Raw genomic sequence first — 16,055 nt, forward strand, 5'->3', positions numbered from 1 at the left:
AAGCAGCATTTCTCCCAAAAAGAAAGGAACAAATAAAAAAAAGAGAAAACAATGCAAACATGCAGATGGGCAATTCTCTTGTATCTATCATACAATTCTTTTGAATTGAATGATTGATAGTTAGATTGGTTATGATCCTATACCTGAAATAGAGAAGAATGGAACAATTGCATGACAAACATTAATTACTCAAGAATGTGAATTATACAATGGTATACAGACATAGAGGAGAAATGATTGACTGCAGGCACTTCTTCAAAATAGTGTCACAGCATCAGCTACAGAAGTTATCTAATGAAGTGCTGTATTACCTGGATATGACTAAGTCATAATTCTCAGCTACTGTTCGAAAAATAGTTCCAAACAACAGCTATGGCAACAATGAAGATGATCTTGAATAGTAACTTGGGTCCAAATATAGATGGCGACGAGGATGATGCTTGGAGTGAATCATGCTTATGTCCTTTTAGCTTGGAAGACAACTTAGATAGCAACGAAGGCACAAGACCAGGCCTTGAAGCTGCATAGAACAATAAGAGAGCTTTACTTTCAATAGTTATCAGCAAAGTAGCAATATGTTAGAAAAGCTTAAGAAGAGGTGAATAGTATCTTGTAGGAAGGATAGCTATTGAGCTTAAAGATAAGTCTGAACTTGGAAGGGCATCCAGATAACAACAGGATGCATGTACAGCCCATACAGAACATAATCATCCATTATTGAGTTGAACAACAAAATCTAGGAGCAATTCTTGAACTCCTCTGGAATGAAGACTTTGCTCAATGCCTATTGCTATTTACTTATGCACTGACCCATTAGGTTGTAAAATTAATCATTACAGCATGATGAAAAGATAACATTAGAACTAGCACCTGTGACTGCAAAAGAGAACAGGAAAAGCATAACAGAACTTACTCTAAATTCAGTCTCCCCACACGAAGAATTTCCTCCATAATTTATTCAAGCACTCAAAAGTAGAGCAAGAAAGAGAAAAACAAGGATCATAACAATATATAAGGTTGCAGTTCTATCATTCTTGAAATTCATGATTACAATTGTATGCTTGTTCTATGGGAGCTTACTGTAAGATAACAATAGATAGGCATGACATACCCATAATTGACTTTTCAACATGGTTCTATACCACAAATAATAAAGTCAAATTTGTATATAGATATTGGGAAATTAATTATTTGTTTCGTTGTGCCATCCCTGCACCGAATTAGTTGTTTGCAAATTACTGTCATCTATAGCTGGTGGTTGTCTGCAATTATCCATCTTGTACAGAATGTACATTAAGGCACCTATCTTTAACCACCTTGTATAACATACTGCACAAAGTCATCTAACTTTACTAGATGAGAAGGTTCAAAACCCTACCTTTATTTTTCAGTAATCTCTCTTCTTCGCCGACCCTCCTCCTCAAGACATTTAACAATGAGCCAAAATATAGTGCCAACACAGTGCAGGTAAATGTGATAACATTGTATGGCATGCTAAAATCTGGAGTTGTCAAAGGCACAAGCAATACTTCTGTATAAGACTGCACAAGATTCCTTTCCTGAAGGCCATAAAAAAACCAGTAGTAAATCAATAAAAGGTAACCGAAAGGGATACATTCATACTAAAAGGCCAGTATATATCCGATACCTGAAAATTATGTAGCAGAGAAGACTGGTTGACAAAGTCATCATCAGGATAGCTTCTGCTTGATTGAAAATCAGGAAAACTAACCAAAGCTGATGGAATGTCGAATCCCTGATTGGCATCAGGAGGATATTCATCTATATGTAAGAATCCCTGAAACAGTATAATACTAGATTAAACCAAGTATAGTTTATTTTAAGTTTTTAACAAAGCTTTCATAATAGAAAATGCACATCAGAAAGGACACTGTCAAAGACTCAAAGTGTAGATCATGTCAAGCCTATCAGATACCAAAAGGGGACTTAACAAGAAGATAAATCAGATAGAGAGATAGACCTTGTCAAAATCTAAAGTCAGTGTAGCTGAGTCCATGCTGCAAGGAAATCTGAGCATCATTTCCAACGTCCCAGGTTGCAGCTTGTCTTCTGATGGAGTGACTCGAATCTTTTCAACCAAGTCTGATACAGTCTGAGGCTTCCCGTCTATGAAGATTCGAAGCGTATGGTAATAAACTTTAACGTACCAAGGAACAATCTGAAAAACAACAACCTGTACAGAACAATCATGTGAGGCACCAACAAACTCTTCATGTGACTGGGTAGATTGCCAAGAGATAGCAATAGAGCCTCTCTCGTTTCCACTTCCCATCAGAAACCTGCTTGCATAAAATGGTGCATTTGGACAAGACCAGACCAAAGGACGCTTCCATGTTATGCCCACATCTAAAGGCTTGTTCTCGTTGTAGTTACCAACTTGGTAAGCGTACAGGGTAGAGCCGCCTTGACCTTGCAAGGCATTCAATTCTTTGATCTCCCTATCTGGGGCAGAGTACAATGTAAAGAACAGGTTACTCCAACTAACTTCAGATCCAGCTTTACCCAGTTTGTCATGTAATTCCTTCTCTAGTTCAAAAAGTATTGTGCTTGATTTAGCAAGCATGCATTTTCCTGTGACCTTCTTCTTAAACAATTGACTCATTGACCAACTTGGCTGAAGTGGCCCATCCTTGGAAGATACTGAGCTACTCATATGGGCATTTGGTTGGAGCACAACAGTCAGTGTCTGTTCAAGGACAATACCTGTTAATTTACTTGAGATCAATCGCAATCTTTGGGAATGGTAATATGCCTTGTATATGGAGGGCCTGTCCAACAGAGAGGCAATTCCAGCTTTGTCTCGACAAGGAAGAAGCTTTAACCAAGGAGTCAGATTCTCAGTACATACTGCTTCACGGGGCAATGCGCCATATCGGAGATTCCCATTATTTGGACGGAATCCCCAATAAGGAGCAGAATAAGTTGTGGAAGATTCAAGAAAGTTGATGGATGCACAGAAGAGACCTGACAGTGCATGAGTAAGATTTTTCCATGTGGCATCAATCCCTGAGGTAGGAAGGTCGAAAATGGCCCATAGCTCAACTCCAGGGGGTTTGGCATTGCTGGAGGACATTGGATCTGATCCACCCCACCTTTCGTAATTCCATCTTCCTTGTGTGAAAGACAACTCCAACTCCCTTACTTGAAACTTCTGAACCTGGTTTAAGTATGAAGGTATGATATCATGTTATTTTACCCTACAAGTCAGCTTGCAATTTGAAAATAGAATTCCTGCTGTATTTATACAGAAAATTAGCATATAATAGTTATTAGCAATGAAACCTATTACAAAAGTTTCCACAGACAGCAAATCAGACCAGTTGAAAGCTTTCTGGACAGCTAGATGATAAAAGATAACAGTAGAACAATCCTCATTTCAATATATCATCTTAACAACACTATTCATCAATCTTGTTTCTCAGTTACACCCAGAATGTTTTTCTATCAATTTCAAAAATAAGAAAACAATTCTATGGAAATCCGTTTAGAGCAAACTCTCTGGGTGCCAATCAATCAATATATAAAGACCTGCGAAATATCTTACAACATCCAATCAGCTATAATTCAAGGGTAAATTAGCATGATTCAAATCAAATGTTGTTTGAAAATGGAATCAAATTCCGCATAGCAACAAAAGTAAAAACAAACTACCTAGCTCGAGAACATAGAAGGAATAACCTCCTTCATAAAATAAAGACTTGCACGATCACTTGTGTGCCCAACTTTGGACCTTCCTAGTGCATCTACTCGGCAACAAGGACAAAAGATATTCTTCTACCTGTGTCTATGAAAATAGCATTATTTCCATCAGTTATAAATCAATATATCTATCGTTTTCTAAAAGATAGTAAAAACCTATGGAATTCCAATTAAACCATAAAACATCACTGCACTAAATCAAACTCTCATGCTCTCAGATGAACCGGGTTTCTCAACCATTGGAATACCAGTCAAGAGACCAATATATCTATTGTTGACCTTCTAAGATTCAGCAAAACCAATTCACTTTAAAATGGCAAATCGGCACTTCTTTAGTTTTCTTGCTTCCCATAGTTTGTATGGCTCTTATTCTTCAGTAAAGCATTTAACAATTACCTAGAGTTTCACACGCTTAACTATCTAAAAAATAACCATTAGAAGACTCGTTATCTAAATGCCAATACAAGTTGAGCTCAATGAAGCTAGTTAGGCATTCACCAATTATGTCCAACTTAACTCAAGCTACCCATAACTTTTAATGGGAATAACATGAATTTCACATTTGTTGAGAAAGTGACAATAAAAGATGAGGTTACAGAATAGAAGCAACCCAATTTAGTGCAGAAAAGATAAACTAATAACCAAAACAACATTATGTCTAGAAACAAGGAAACTAATTCACTCCACTGCCATTGTTTCTCTTGAACTATCATTATTTCCGTTACTTCTCATTCAGATATTTACAGAAGGCCTGATTCAGAAAACGAAATTCACTTTGAAATGGCAACATACCAGTACTTATTTTTGTTTCTATTTCTTGGTTTCCAAGTATCAAGTTGGCCTCTATTTCTTGGATACATCAACTAAATATCCAATAACTATTCAAATTTCACATAATTACCTATTTGCTAATACTAGTTGGACCTAATCGATCTAGCTCAATTATTCAAAATTTACATCCAAGTCAACTTACGGCCACAATTTAATTCTTAAGGACTTGAATTAACAAATTTAAGATTAGAAGAAAGGAAGCAACCTAATTTTACTGCAAATATGGTAAATTTGTAACAAAACCGAACAAATCCCAAGTACAGAAGCAAGGGATCTAAGAGACCAGTACCAGTTGGGCGATGGCTTTGGGGAAGAGATGATGGTGCTTTCCATTGGCGGCGGAGGGAGGAGCGACGCTTTTGAAGTGGAAGTGGGCAAGAATTTTTCGATCGGGCAACGGTTTCAGAAGGAGCTCCTCCGAGAACTCCTCTCTTCCTCCTCCTCTGCCGCCACCGCTGGATCCGCCAGAGGCGTAAATAGGAAGGATGAGATCGACTGAGAAGACGTAAAATATGAGGAAGGAGAGGCGGAGGAGAGATGCCATTGGAGGTAGAGATGAGGCAACAACGAAGGCGGCGGACATGTCATTAAGGTGTTTGAGAGAATGCTCGTACGAGCTCCATGGACAGACAGAGTAAAAGAAGCTGCGCTTCGAGCCTTAGAGGGAGGCGCAACTTAAGTTAAACCCAGAGCCTATTTTGCCTGTTCGTTTTCCATTCTAATATAAATTTTAGTAAAGCTTGATTGAAATTAATTTTAATCCTAATTACAGAATCAAGATTAAATCAAGCTCAATCTTAGTATTAAGAGCCTTTAGATGTTGATCTACAGATTCATATTAATCATATATTATATAATACTAAGCTCGTGATTAAGCTCTCACTATGGCTCATTTAGATCTATATTATGTTTGAGATCTTATTTAACTAAACACAATCATTGTTATTATTTATTTATGTTGAAAAGAGTAGGATAAAATGGTGTAATTATTAGGGGTAAAATGGGGTCGGATTAATTCCGATCCAAACCGATTCGGATCGGATTCGGGTAGAAAATTTCTATTCGATTTGAATACGGATAGAGTTTTTGAAAAAAATTTGGACGAATTTAGAGATATATGTCAGATATATTTTTCGGATTCAAATACGGATATCCGTTTACCCGCATATTTTTTTGAATAATTACAGTTTTTAGTTTGCTTATTTAAATAGTAAATATTAATATTGTTACTAATAATACATTATATATTATTTATAGAGATTAATTTCTCTAATTTTATATATTTGAAATACAAAAAATTTATTTGTTGTAAAACTCTTAATATTTTTGTATTAATTATATCTAAATAAAATATTATAATTCTTTTAAATTCAATCAATATCCGTTTAAGATCCGATCCTCTATCCGAAAATTATCCGTATTCGCTTAGTTATAATATGATTTTAAATTTTGCTACCAGTTTAATATCCATATCTGAATTCATATCCGGACTAAAAATATGAATCCAAATATGGATTGAGCACTATTCGATCTGTATCCGATCCGTTTTCACCCCTGCAATGATACATTAAATGGAAGAGAATTATAAAGGAATATTAAATTTTTATGCTTATTATTGCCTCATTATCATATGAACTATGCAAGGATAAACCCTTTTTATTAGAGGAAATTCATGCATAGATAAAGTTAACTTGAAAAGTATAAGAATATGAAGTTTGAAGATATGTTACTAATGTGACAAATCTTCTTAAATATTTCCCTTTATTTTCATAATATAGAATTCTAGGCCCTGTTAGAATGTAAAAGTTTCATTCTCTTGCTTAAAACTATTCTTATGTTCCTAAATATTATTCTAAATAGAATTTTGGAAAATTTATTCACATTTAGGGTTACATATTTATCCTTCGAAAATCTCTTATTTGCATTTATGCTCCTCTAGAATTTATATTCACATGTATAACTTTCAAAATTAATGAGGAAGGTAAAGTTTTCGTTAAAATTGTCAAGCTTTTAACTTTTGCCATCATCTCTATTGGTGGAACATAACATACATAATTCGTATTCTTTATAACCTTTTCAGTATAGTCCCTCTCTTTTTATTTCCTCCCAATCTAGTCCCTGCAATCTAATAAAGAGATTGCATTGAGGCTTTGAGATCATTAGTTGAGAATTAATTTTTTCCTTTTTGTTCTATTGTTTCAATTAGTTAATAGTTTAAAAAATGTGAACAATTCCAAACATAAGAATGAGAAATCTAAATTGAGTTAAAATAGGATTTAAGTCAAAGAGTAAATTTAAATGGGAGTAGCCTTCCAAGAGGTGCATTCTTAATTAAATTAACTCTTTCTTATTAATACCCCAATCTAAAAGTGCCAAATAGGAATCTGTTCTAAAATAAGATAAACATATTATTTATTAAAGAAAACAATTAGAGGCATTATAGTGATAATAGACAAAATTAATGAAAATTTTAATAGTTAAATATATTTTACCTCGTATACTTATGTCCAAAATTATTTTAATCTTCTTATATTTTAAAAAATTTTAAACCGGCCTATGTACTTACAACTAAAGTGAAACTATTTTTTTTTTTATCAAAACTAAGAAAGCACCCTGATGACCAAACTACCCGTTTATATTTATCTGGCAAAATAGATGAATTATTGATCTAATTTTTTTAATCCATTTGCTTCTAGATATGATATAACTATTAAATAGTTTAGTAAAATTTACTATATATTTGGCACAATCTAGAAATTAAGACAAGAAAATATGTGGTTATTTTTTGAAGAGAGAGAAATATATATTTTTCATAAAAAAATGAAAATAGAGGGAATTCAACCCTCCATTTAATTTTTAAATTTTTTTTGGTGCGCTACATTAATTTGGATGAAAAACTAACGGTCTCACTTTAGTCGCAAGCATATAAACTAATTTGAGACTTTTTAAACTACATAAGAATAAAATAATATTAGGCATAAGTACAGAAAGTAAAATGTACTTAGGCCCAAATTTTAAATGCATCATTAGATAACTTATTTGTTTACTAAAAAGGAGGCAATAAATAAATGGAACTCATACCAAATTTCAGACATCTCCTTATTTTGGATTTCCTCCATTGTTATCAAGAGATTTGACAAAATTAGAAGTTCCTTATTGCAAGGCTAAAATCCACAGAGGTCTTGATGGTTTTTTTTATCTTGCCTTAATATCTATTCTTTGCAAATGGTGGTGAAAATTGCTTCATCCTCATTATCTCTCTCCCTGGAAAGATGTTATTTGTCTTCCAACTACGAATTCCAATGAATGAAGTCCAATCCAACTTGCTCTCATTTCATGGAAGTTGATATAATTAAACACCACCCTAACAATGCTCATTGGAGTTACTGCAGCTTTTCAATGCAATCCATCAATCTTTATCTACCTTTGATCTACAGGACGCTGTCTCTTTTAGAGATTCAGCTCTAATGGAAACTTTACCACCAGCTATTTATATGAAAGCTTTCCTTGAAAATGGTTACAAATACTCAGCACCTACCTGGAAGCTTTCTCTTCCTTTGAATATTAGAATCTTTATTTAGCTTTATTGTCTTCTTAATATAGTTTAATTTTCTTTAAAATATTTCTTAGTAATAAATCAAGAATACCAGTACCGATCTGAAAAAAATTAAAACAAAAATTAAAAAAATCTATGGGCAATTTGCAGCAAAAAGCTATTCAGTTTTCTAATTGACAGAAATATGCCCTCATTTATCAAATTGCAATTTTAGGCCTTTTTTTTTAATGATTTAGCTCCAACAAATTTTAAAAAGACTACTGTGTCATAAAAACGTTTATGTAATTTATATGCATCAACTATACATAATGTACGTCCTAATTTTAAAAAAAAATAAGTGTATTAAGATTAAAAAAAAATGTCATGCATCACTTATGTAATTTATACGCATTGCTTATATAAAAGGTACGCTCCAATTAAAAAAACCCGCTACGCATCATCTGTAATATATACGCATCGCCTATACAAAATATATGCTGCAATTTTCAACGATGTGCGTATCGAGATTTTAAAAAACAATGTCACGCATTACCTATGTAATTTATAAGTATCACTTATGTAAAAATTACGTTATAATTTTTAACAATATACGAATCGAGATTAAAAGAATAAATTAATCAAAATTAATAATAATAAAAAAAAAGTCTCAATTTGCAATTGGGGTGCCTATTTCTTACTATAAAACTAAAATGCCAAATTACTCGAAATCTGTGGTCATTAACGCAAAAGACGACAAATCAACTGGCGAGCTTCAAATCTTTATCGAATTCAATCTGGAAACTTCTCTTTTAAAATGGCGAGGGACTTGAGCCTCGTCAAGGTTTTTGGCTTGCTGTGATCTCCACGAAAGGCCTAGAATTGCGATCGAGAATGTCGAGCGCGAAGCAGGAGGAGGAGAAGAAGTGGCTTCTATACCGATTTAAAAAGTTGATCTTGACGCAGGACGGCAGGAAAAGGACGAGAAGCCGGCCGATAAATCGACCCACGTCAATATCAAGATCACGGGCCAGGTAGCACTTCCATCTCTTTCTTCGTGAGTTTGGTTTGCCGGATCTCGTTGCGTTTTTGCTTCTTGGAATCATTTCGTTGGTAAAGTTGTGATATTTTTGTTGCTTTTGTTATTGGGAATGATCGATCAAGTTTATAATCCCATATAATTCTAGGATTATGACATGGGAAAGCGAGATGTTAGATCTTCTTCTTTTGATGTGCTTAATATCACATATGGTTGATGCCATTTCCAATGTATTACTTCACATTGAGCAGAGAACATAGTCGAACATGAGATGGTGATTGCACTTCTTTCTTTCTTGACATTCATTTCAATTCCAGACTTGGAATCCTCCCTATATTGGTTTGTCTTTTCTACCATGATAATTTCTTTCTTATGCAGGATGGAAACGATTTATATCTCAGGATCAATCGCAGCGCCCAGCTGCGGAATCTTATGAATGTATACTGCAAGCGGCAGTCATTGGATTTTAATTCCATTTCTTTCCTCCTTGATGGCCGTAAGCTGCATTGGGACCAGACCCCAGATGAAGTAAGTCATTAACACTTTAGTTGAAATTCAAGTACTTAATATAATATTATAATCATTGATAAGGCATTAATTCTGGTTTTATTTTCCTTCAAACTTACTGAATGAACTCCTTCAAACTAGAAGTTCAAATTGTTGTGTTATCATTTGAGGTCTCATAGTTCAAAAGTCAAAACAACTATTTGCATTTTATTACTTTCCTCACCATTCATCTCTGTATTATTTACAAATGTTGATAAACTAACTGCTACACATGTTTTCTTGCTGACCTCTAAAGATAGGAAGTAGTTTGCTAAGTTTGATATTTTGCACAGTAGTAGTTCCTGTAATATATTGAACCCATTACTTGAGGATTAAGTTTTCCTTCTTTTTTTCTTTTCTTAATGTCCTTTTTTAATTGGGTACCAGCTCCATTGAAATTAAATAAAATATAACTTGATAGATTGAAAATAGAAGATATATAACTTGATAGATTTTGTCAAAGCTAACTTACTATTAAATTTGAAAAACTTACTATTAAATTGGTCTGTAAAATCCAATTAGGTTGAAATGATTTAAAATAAAATAAAGAGATTTATTTTGTTGTTCATAGAAACACCCAGGAGTAAACATAGGGGCTCAGCCTTTCTGATACATAAATTGGATATATGGTTCAACTCTCACAAGAAACAGAACCACAAGCCCACAATGGTCCTAAGCAGGAGTACACATGCACAATCTTTTTATGCTATACGTACATGTTATAAGAAAAATATGTGACATTATATGAGTCTTTTCCGGTACTTCCAACTAGCATAAGTAAATAGTACTCTTCCCATTTTTCCTGAGCCAATCATTTGGATAAGTTTTTAACTAAAGTTTATTTAGTTCCTGCATATTTGTATTAATATAGTATAAAATCTGATGATTAGTGCACTAAGGAAGATTTGTGGTGTGGTAAATTACAAATTACCCTTTGACTATGCTAAAATCGATCAGCTCTTAAACTTTAAATTGTCACCCCCTAAACTTATTATGAAATTATTAGGTTACACTCATGTACTTATTGTTTAAAATTACTTTACCCACATATATAATTTTTTCCGTACAAATCTTTGTATTTATAATTAAAGTGAAACTATTAGAATCTTCCTCCAAATTAACAATGCTTGCCCAAATTACATAAAATGCCCCTTTATAATATATTAAACTACCCGAATTATCCTTTTCTCTAATAAATTTGTCTAACAAATATAAATGTGCATTTTGGTAATTTAGGTTGGGTGGACACCATTAATTTAAATAGAATTTCTAACAATTTCACTTTACTTATAAGTACAAAGATTGGTTCGGTACAAAAAATTATACATGAGTAATATAATTTTAGGCATGAGTACAAAAATACAAAATGCATTTAACTCGAAATTATTATATTTTCTATCAAATATTTGAAAAAGATGTCATAATTTTTTTTTTGCTTATTTTTTTGCTTGTTTTTGTAGGTTGGCATGGAGGACGGAGACGAGATTGAAGTTTTATGAGCAACTCAGGTTTGCCAAACAGTTAATTTTTTTAGGGTTTTTTTTTCCATGTATACTCCTCGAAAGTTATTTATTTGTTTGTAGACCTTTATAAATTTCCTATTTTTAAATAGGGAAATTACATTTTACCTTATGGTTTGGCTCAATTGCACGTAACCCTCATGTATTTTTAACTTAACTATTTAATCTCCGATTCAGGCTAAAATACAACTATTATTTTTTCCATCATATTTTAATGGTACCAAGGGTTAACCAACTTCTTCCACCGTAAGACTATGTTTATAAGATAAAGTATCCCTTCTACCAAAAAGGAAATACTATTTACTCACCACTTAATACATAGAGTAAAATTATTATTTCATTTTTCTTTCAATAACAGACTAACGGTCTAGTGCTTAATTTAAAAGTACAATAGTTTTGTATAATTAAGCCAAAGTACATAGGAGTAAAACTCTATTTCCCTTTATATATCCTTTAAAATTTATTGTTTTGCTTAGATATTCTTTTAGTTACTTTTTGACAAATATGTGTTTAAATTTAAAGCATTTAATAGATGGAAAGACAAGGATACCCTTAATTGAGGGTAATGTATGAAAAAAAGAATGATGTCATTTCTATATTACTTTACCATTATGGATTTTTTTTAAATTATTTGTTAAATTTTATCCATGGAGAACAATGGTAATGGTAACTCTTAAAAAACCATATGTTTCCATGTATATATATATATATGGATTTTGGAAAGGTCTACAAATAAATTAGGGATTTTAGAAGGTATATATATACATTAAAAAACATAATTTTTAATTCTTTGAACTAAGAGACTCTTTTTTAAGCAAACATAATTTATACCTACGTAGTTAGGCCAAAATTTAGTATCGCCTGGATGTTTTAGTTGTGTCATTTAACCTCTTATAATTTTAATTTATGTGTGAATATTAGTTTTGGGTCAAAACTAATAATTTTTCGTTAAAATTGTCAATTTTATTTTATTTTTGCGTTGTATAGCAACTCTTTTTGTCGCATTTTCCTAATGTCCAAATTGCTAAAGTGAGCTCTATCATTTTTTTTTCCTTTTATTGGTGGAATGTAACATATATAATTTGTATTTTTTTTATTAATTGTGTACCACTGAAATTTACTCTGAATAATATTTTCAGGTATATATCATGAAGAAAAGCATGCTGAAGAATATATTTCGAATAATACTATTCCTTCTAGTCAAGTGCCACCCATTCAAACCCAACCACAATCACCACCATCCTCACATTATATTGCTGCGAAGAAAGAGGAAACCGATGGGCATATTAAGGCAATGAGACCTTCAGAGGAAAGTTCGCCATATTCAATTAGTAGATGTATCACTATGTTTAATAATCTACAGCATTCTTCAGATGATGATATGTTGAAAGCTGTGGAGGTATTCACTAAAAGTAAAGATAATCGTGTCACTCAAAGAATCACAGAAAATGGTCTGGTTGAAGAAAGCAATGAACAAGTTGTAAGTGTTCATATTGATTGTTATAAGAACTCATTTATTTTGCCTTGTATTGTGTGTTTGTAATAACTTTTTCTAATAACACAAAACAGTATGGAATTAATTGATAATTTTGATATTTTGTATTATAGTCGCTCTTTCCTTTTCCTCCCATTGTAGCTCTTGCAATAATATATTGAAAATCTTGATGACTGCATGTTGAAAATTAAAAAAGGGATAATTTTACCTAGATCTCCTAATTTATTTATTATGACACATTGATCCCTTTCTTTTTTTTTGAAAAATAAAATTTGAGGATGAAATTTCAATTAATTTCATTAAGAATGTGTTTAAAAAGAAATATAAGGGAGATTAAAGTTGCAACAAAAAAAATTAAAAGAAGATAAATCTCATTTTGCTATGGTAGGATAAATAAGATCCCTTTCTCCTAGTAGCTCTAAGGGAAATGATGAGGCTTATATCTATATTAGCTTCTTTTTTGATCGAAATTGTTACGAGAAGAACTTAACATCGAAATTTTATCAATTTCATCTGACACAGTAGACGAAATTGATAAAAATTTAGATGATAAAATTATCCCAACTAAAGGTAGAACTCGATAGTATCTGATATGTTAGAAAGAACAACCTATATCTAACGATATGTGGCTTGATTGTCGTGACTTAGAGAAATACCACCATGATATTTTAGAGCAGAGGAGGGACACATTCGACGGAGTCAAGTTCTCTCCCATTTGGGGAGGATGATGTAGACATCATTGACAAGAAACGATAGTGTGTATACTATCATAAAAGACGCCAATATATAATAATTCTCTCTATAGGGATCTTGTTCTAATCGAGTTTATTTATTATGTGATATTTATGGTCAATTATATATATATTTTTTATTTATCTAGAGTGTCTTTTGCGTATTCTTATTATAAATTTATATGTAAGCCCATTGTGCTTTCTATTGAGGTTAATGAAGATTTTTTATTTCCTCCTTTTTATAAAATTTGGTGTGAAAACATTTTTAAGAGTGAAAGTGTGAAACTCTGTTTCTTTTTCTCTTCTTATATTATCCGTTGGAACTCTTTGTATTGCTAATGAATTATTATAGCCTATTGGGCTTTTCCCTGAAGAAATTAAAAATCACAGAAGAATACCAAGGTAAGAAACATGCTTTTGATAGCAAGTTTTTTCCACTTAAAGTGGTTTAATCTATTCTTTAAAATTTGAACAATCGACTCCTTAAAACTCATATTTTTGGTACGTGAATACTCCTCAAATCTAATTAATTCTTAATATTTGAGATGAGAGATTAGTACAAAAACAGTCTTTTATCTAATTATTTCTATTATATTTCAATACACATTCGTATAATCTATCCCATGGGATTCCATCGAAATTTAATTTGATTTAGTAAAAGTCTTTCATTATTAAGTATTTAAGTCTACAGACTCCAATAAATGATTAAATATCAGAGAAAAATTAAAACTTATATTTTGATTATATTACAAATAAAGTCCTCTGGTTTCATTATTTTTAAAGATGGCTTCTTTTTTTTTTTGTGAGAAAGATATATAAATTAAATTAAAAATTACATAGAGAATACATGTTGAGATGTAATTCCATATCTTCCTAAATAAGTAGAGGTAATGGAATTCATTTCATTTTCTTTATTAATTCCAGACAGCAAAATCCACTTCTAAATAAAAACAATTAAATCATCTACCTTTAATAGTTTTTCAAAATAAAGATATTTAAATACAATCCAATATTCTGAAATAAAATAAAACCATTAACTTGTTAGTTCTGACCATAGATTGAGAAACTAGAATACCAATTCCATCAAATGAGTTCCACAAATTCCTATTTAAATTTGAGAAGGAGAGTCTATTTAAAAAAAAAATTAATGAAGAAAAGAAGAAGAGAAGAAAAGCATATAATAAACATATCAAGTTAAATAACCAAATGTAACACCTAAATTGGGGGTATATTCTCAGGCATATGCTGAATTAATTTTAACGTTTTTAAAATAGAAATTAAAATGACCTAAAATATCCATAATTTGATCTTAAAATATGGTCCATTATTTATTTTTGCCTTAATCTTAAAAAAATTCGCTCAAGGTATTCAGATTATTTACATATATAAAATCGTTAATAAAAAAAAATACTGTTTAAATATTCTTGTGGCATTAAAAATAAATTATAGAAGTCAAATGATAATGAAATGAAAATTAAACTATCTTAGTAAGCCCACTGGTTGACGAAAATATGTCTACATATACATAATAAGTTTCGTCTTCTCATTTAGAATAAGAAACGAAGAGATAAAAAGAATGTCTGAAACTAAGAAAGAAGGCAAGAAGTCATCGCAAAGTCGATAAGAAATAGTGTATCCTCTCCATCTCTTCCATTGAAGAATTTTTGCTCTATGTTTTTAATGTCTTAAATCTATATTTTACCAAAAATACTTTAAAAAATCTATGATGTTAATTTTCTTATTAAGACAAAAGCTGAATTAAGATAATATTAATACCCTTGAGTACTTTTAAAAAAAAATAAGTTTAAAAAATAAAAAAAATAGATTTTAATGTCTAATGAGGAGGATTCTAGGTATTTTAATTTTGAAAATTGATCAAAATACCGAATATCGTTCACACCATACTATATAAATATTTATTAATTATATATTTTACTTTTATTGTTTTAAAAAAACTCGGAGTTAATTCTAATATATAATATCATTTGACTTTAAAATATATTATTTTATTTATTCAAAAGTTTGTAACTCATCTACGTGATGAACTAATAAGATAGTGTTAAATTTAAGCAAAACACAGGGCCAAATAATAAATAATTTATATGGCAGGGTGTGAATAATAATAAAGACAAAATATAAAAAATATGATAGGGGTGAATGATAATAAAGACAAAACACGAGCGGTTTTTTAGAAGATAAATCTCCGTATAATTTACTCGGTGAATTAAGATTTTAGAATATTGATGATGTTATTTTTTGGTACGATATTTTTCTTTTAATTATGTAGGATGGAACTGAGTTATGTTTGCTAGGCTGCAGAAGATTATGACTATATACTGCGAGAGGATGTCGGTGGAATTTGACACCGTCCGTTTCTGTCTCTACGGTGAGAGGGTGAGAGGGGTGCAAACCCCAGAGCAGGTAAATAAAAAATTAAAATAAAAAAACTCTCTTTTTTGAAACTAGGGCTGTCAAAATAATCAAGCTGGCTCGAGCTCGGCTTGAGCTTGACTCGATAATGCTCGATCGAGCTCAGTTTGAAAATAGGCTGAGCCGAGCTTGATCATTAAAGCTAGGCTCGAAATTAAATTCGAGCCAAGCTTGATCCTGAGCCGGTTCAATCACGTCAACTCGATAAGGT

At 31.7% G+C, this 16,055-nt stretch overlaps 2 protein-coding genes across 2 annotated transcripts; one reads left to right on the plus strand and one right to left on the minus strand.

Annotated features, from left to right (window-relative positions):
- Positions 1–159: 159 nt before the first annotated feature.
- LOC140802423 (uncharacterized) lies at positions 160–5,246 on the minus strand. Its single transcript, XM_073157946.1, has 5 exons — positions 4,841–5,246; positions 1,982–3,178; positions 1,649–1,798; positions 1,379–1,559; positions 160–520 (listed from the first exon to the last, which is right to left on the minus strand). Exons 1-5 carry the CDS (start codon positions 5,132–5,134, stop codon positions 336–338), a joined length of 2,007 nt encoding a protein of 668 aa, XP_073014047.1. The 5' UTR covers positions 5,135–5,246; the 3' UTR covers positions 160–335.
- Positions 5,247–8,900: 3,654 nt separating this feature from the next.
- On the plus strand, positions 8,901–11,178 carry LOC140802144 (small ubiquitin-related modifier 1-like). Its single transcript, XM_073157588.1, has 4 exons — positions 8,901–8,927; positions 9,031–9,117; positions 9,501–9,650; positions 11,129–11,178. Exons 1-4 carry the CDS (start codon positions 8,901–8,903, stop codon positions 11,165–11,167), a joined length of 303 nt encoding a protein of 100 aa, XP_073013689.1. The 3' UTR covers positions 11,168–11,178.
- The last annotated feature ends 4,877 nt before the right edge of the window (positions 11,179–16,055 follow it).

The sequence above is a fragment of the Typha latifolia genome, chromosome 15 (assembly GCF_019914945.1).
Source record: "Typha latifolia isolate L0001 chromosome 15, TyphaL0001v2, whole genome shotgun sequence".
NCBI classification, from domain to species: domain Eukaryota; kingdom Viridiplantae; phylum Streptophyta; class Magnoliopsida; order Poales; family Typhaceae; genus Typha; species Typha latifolia.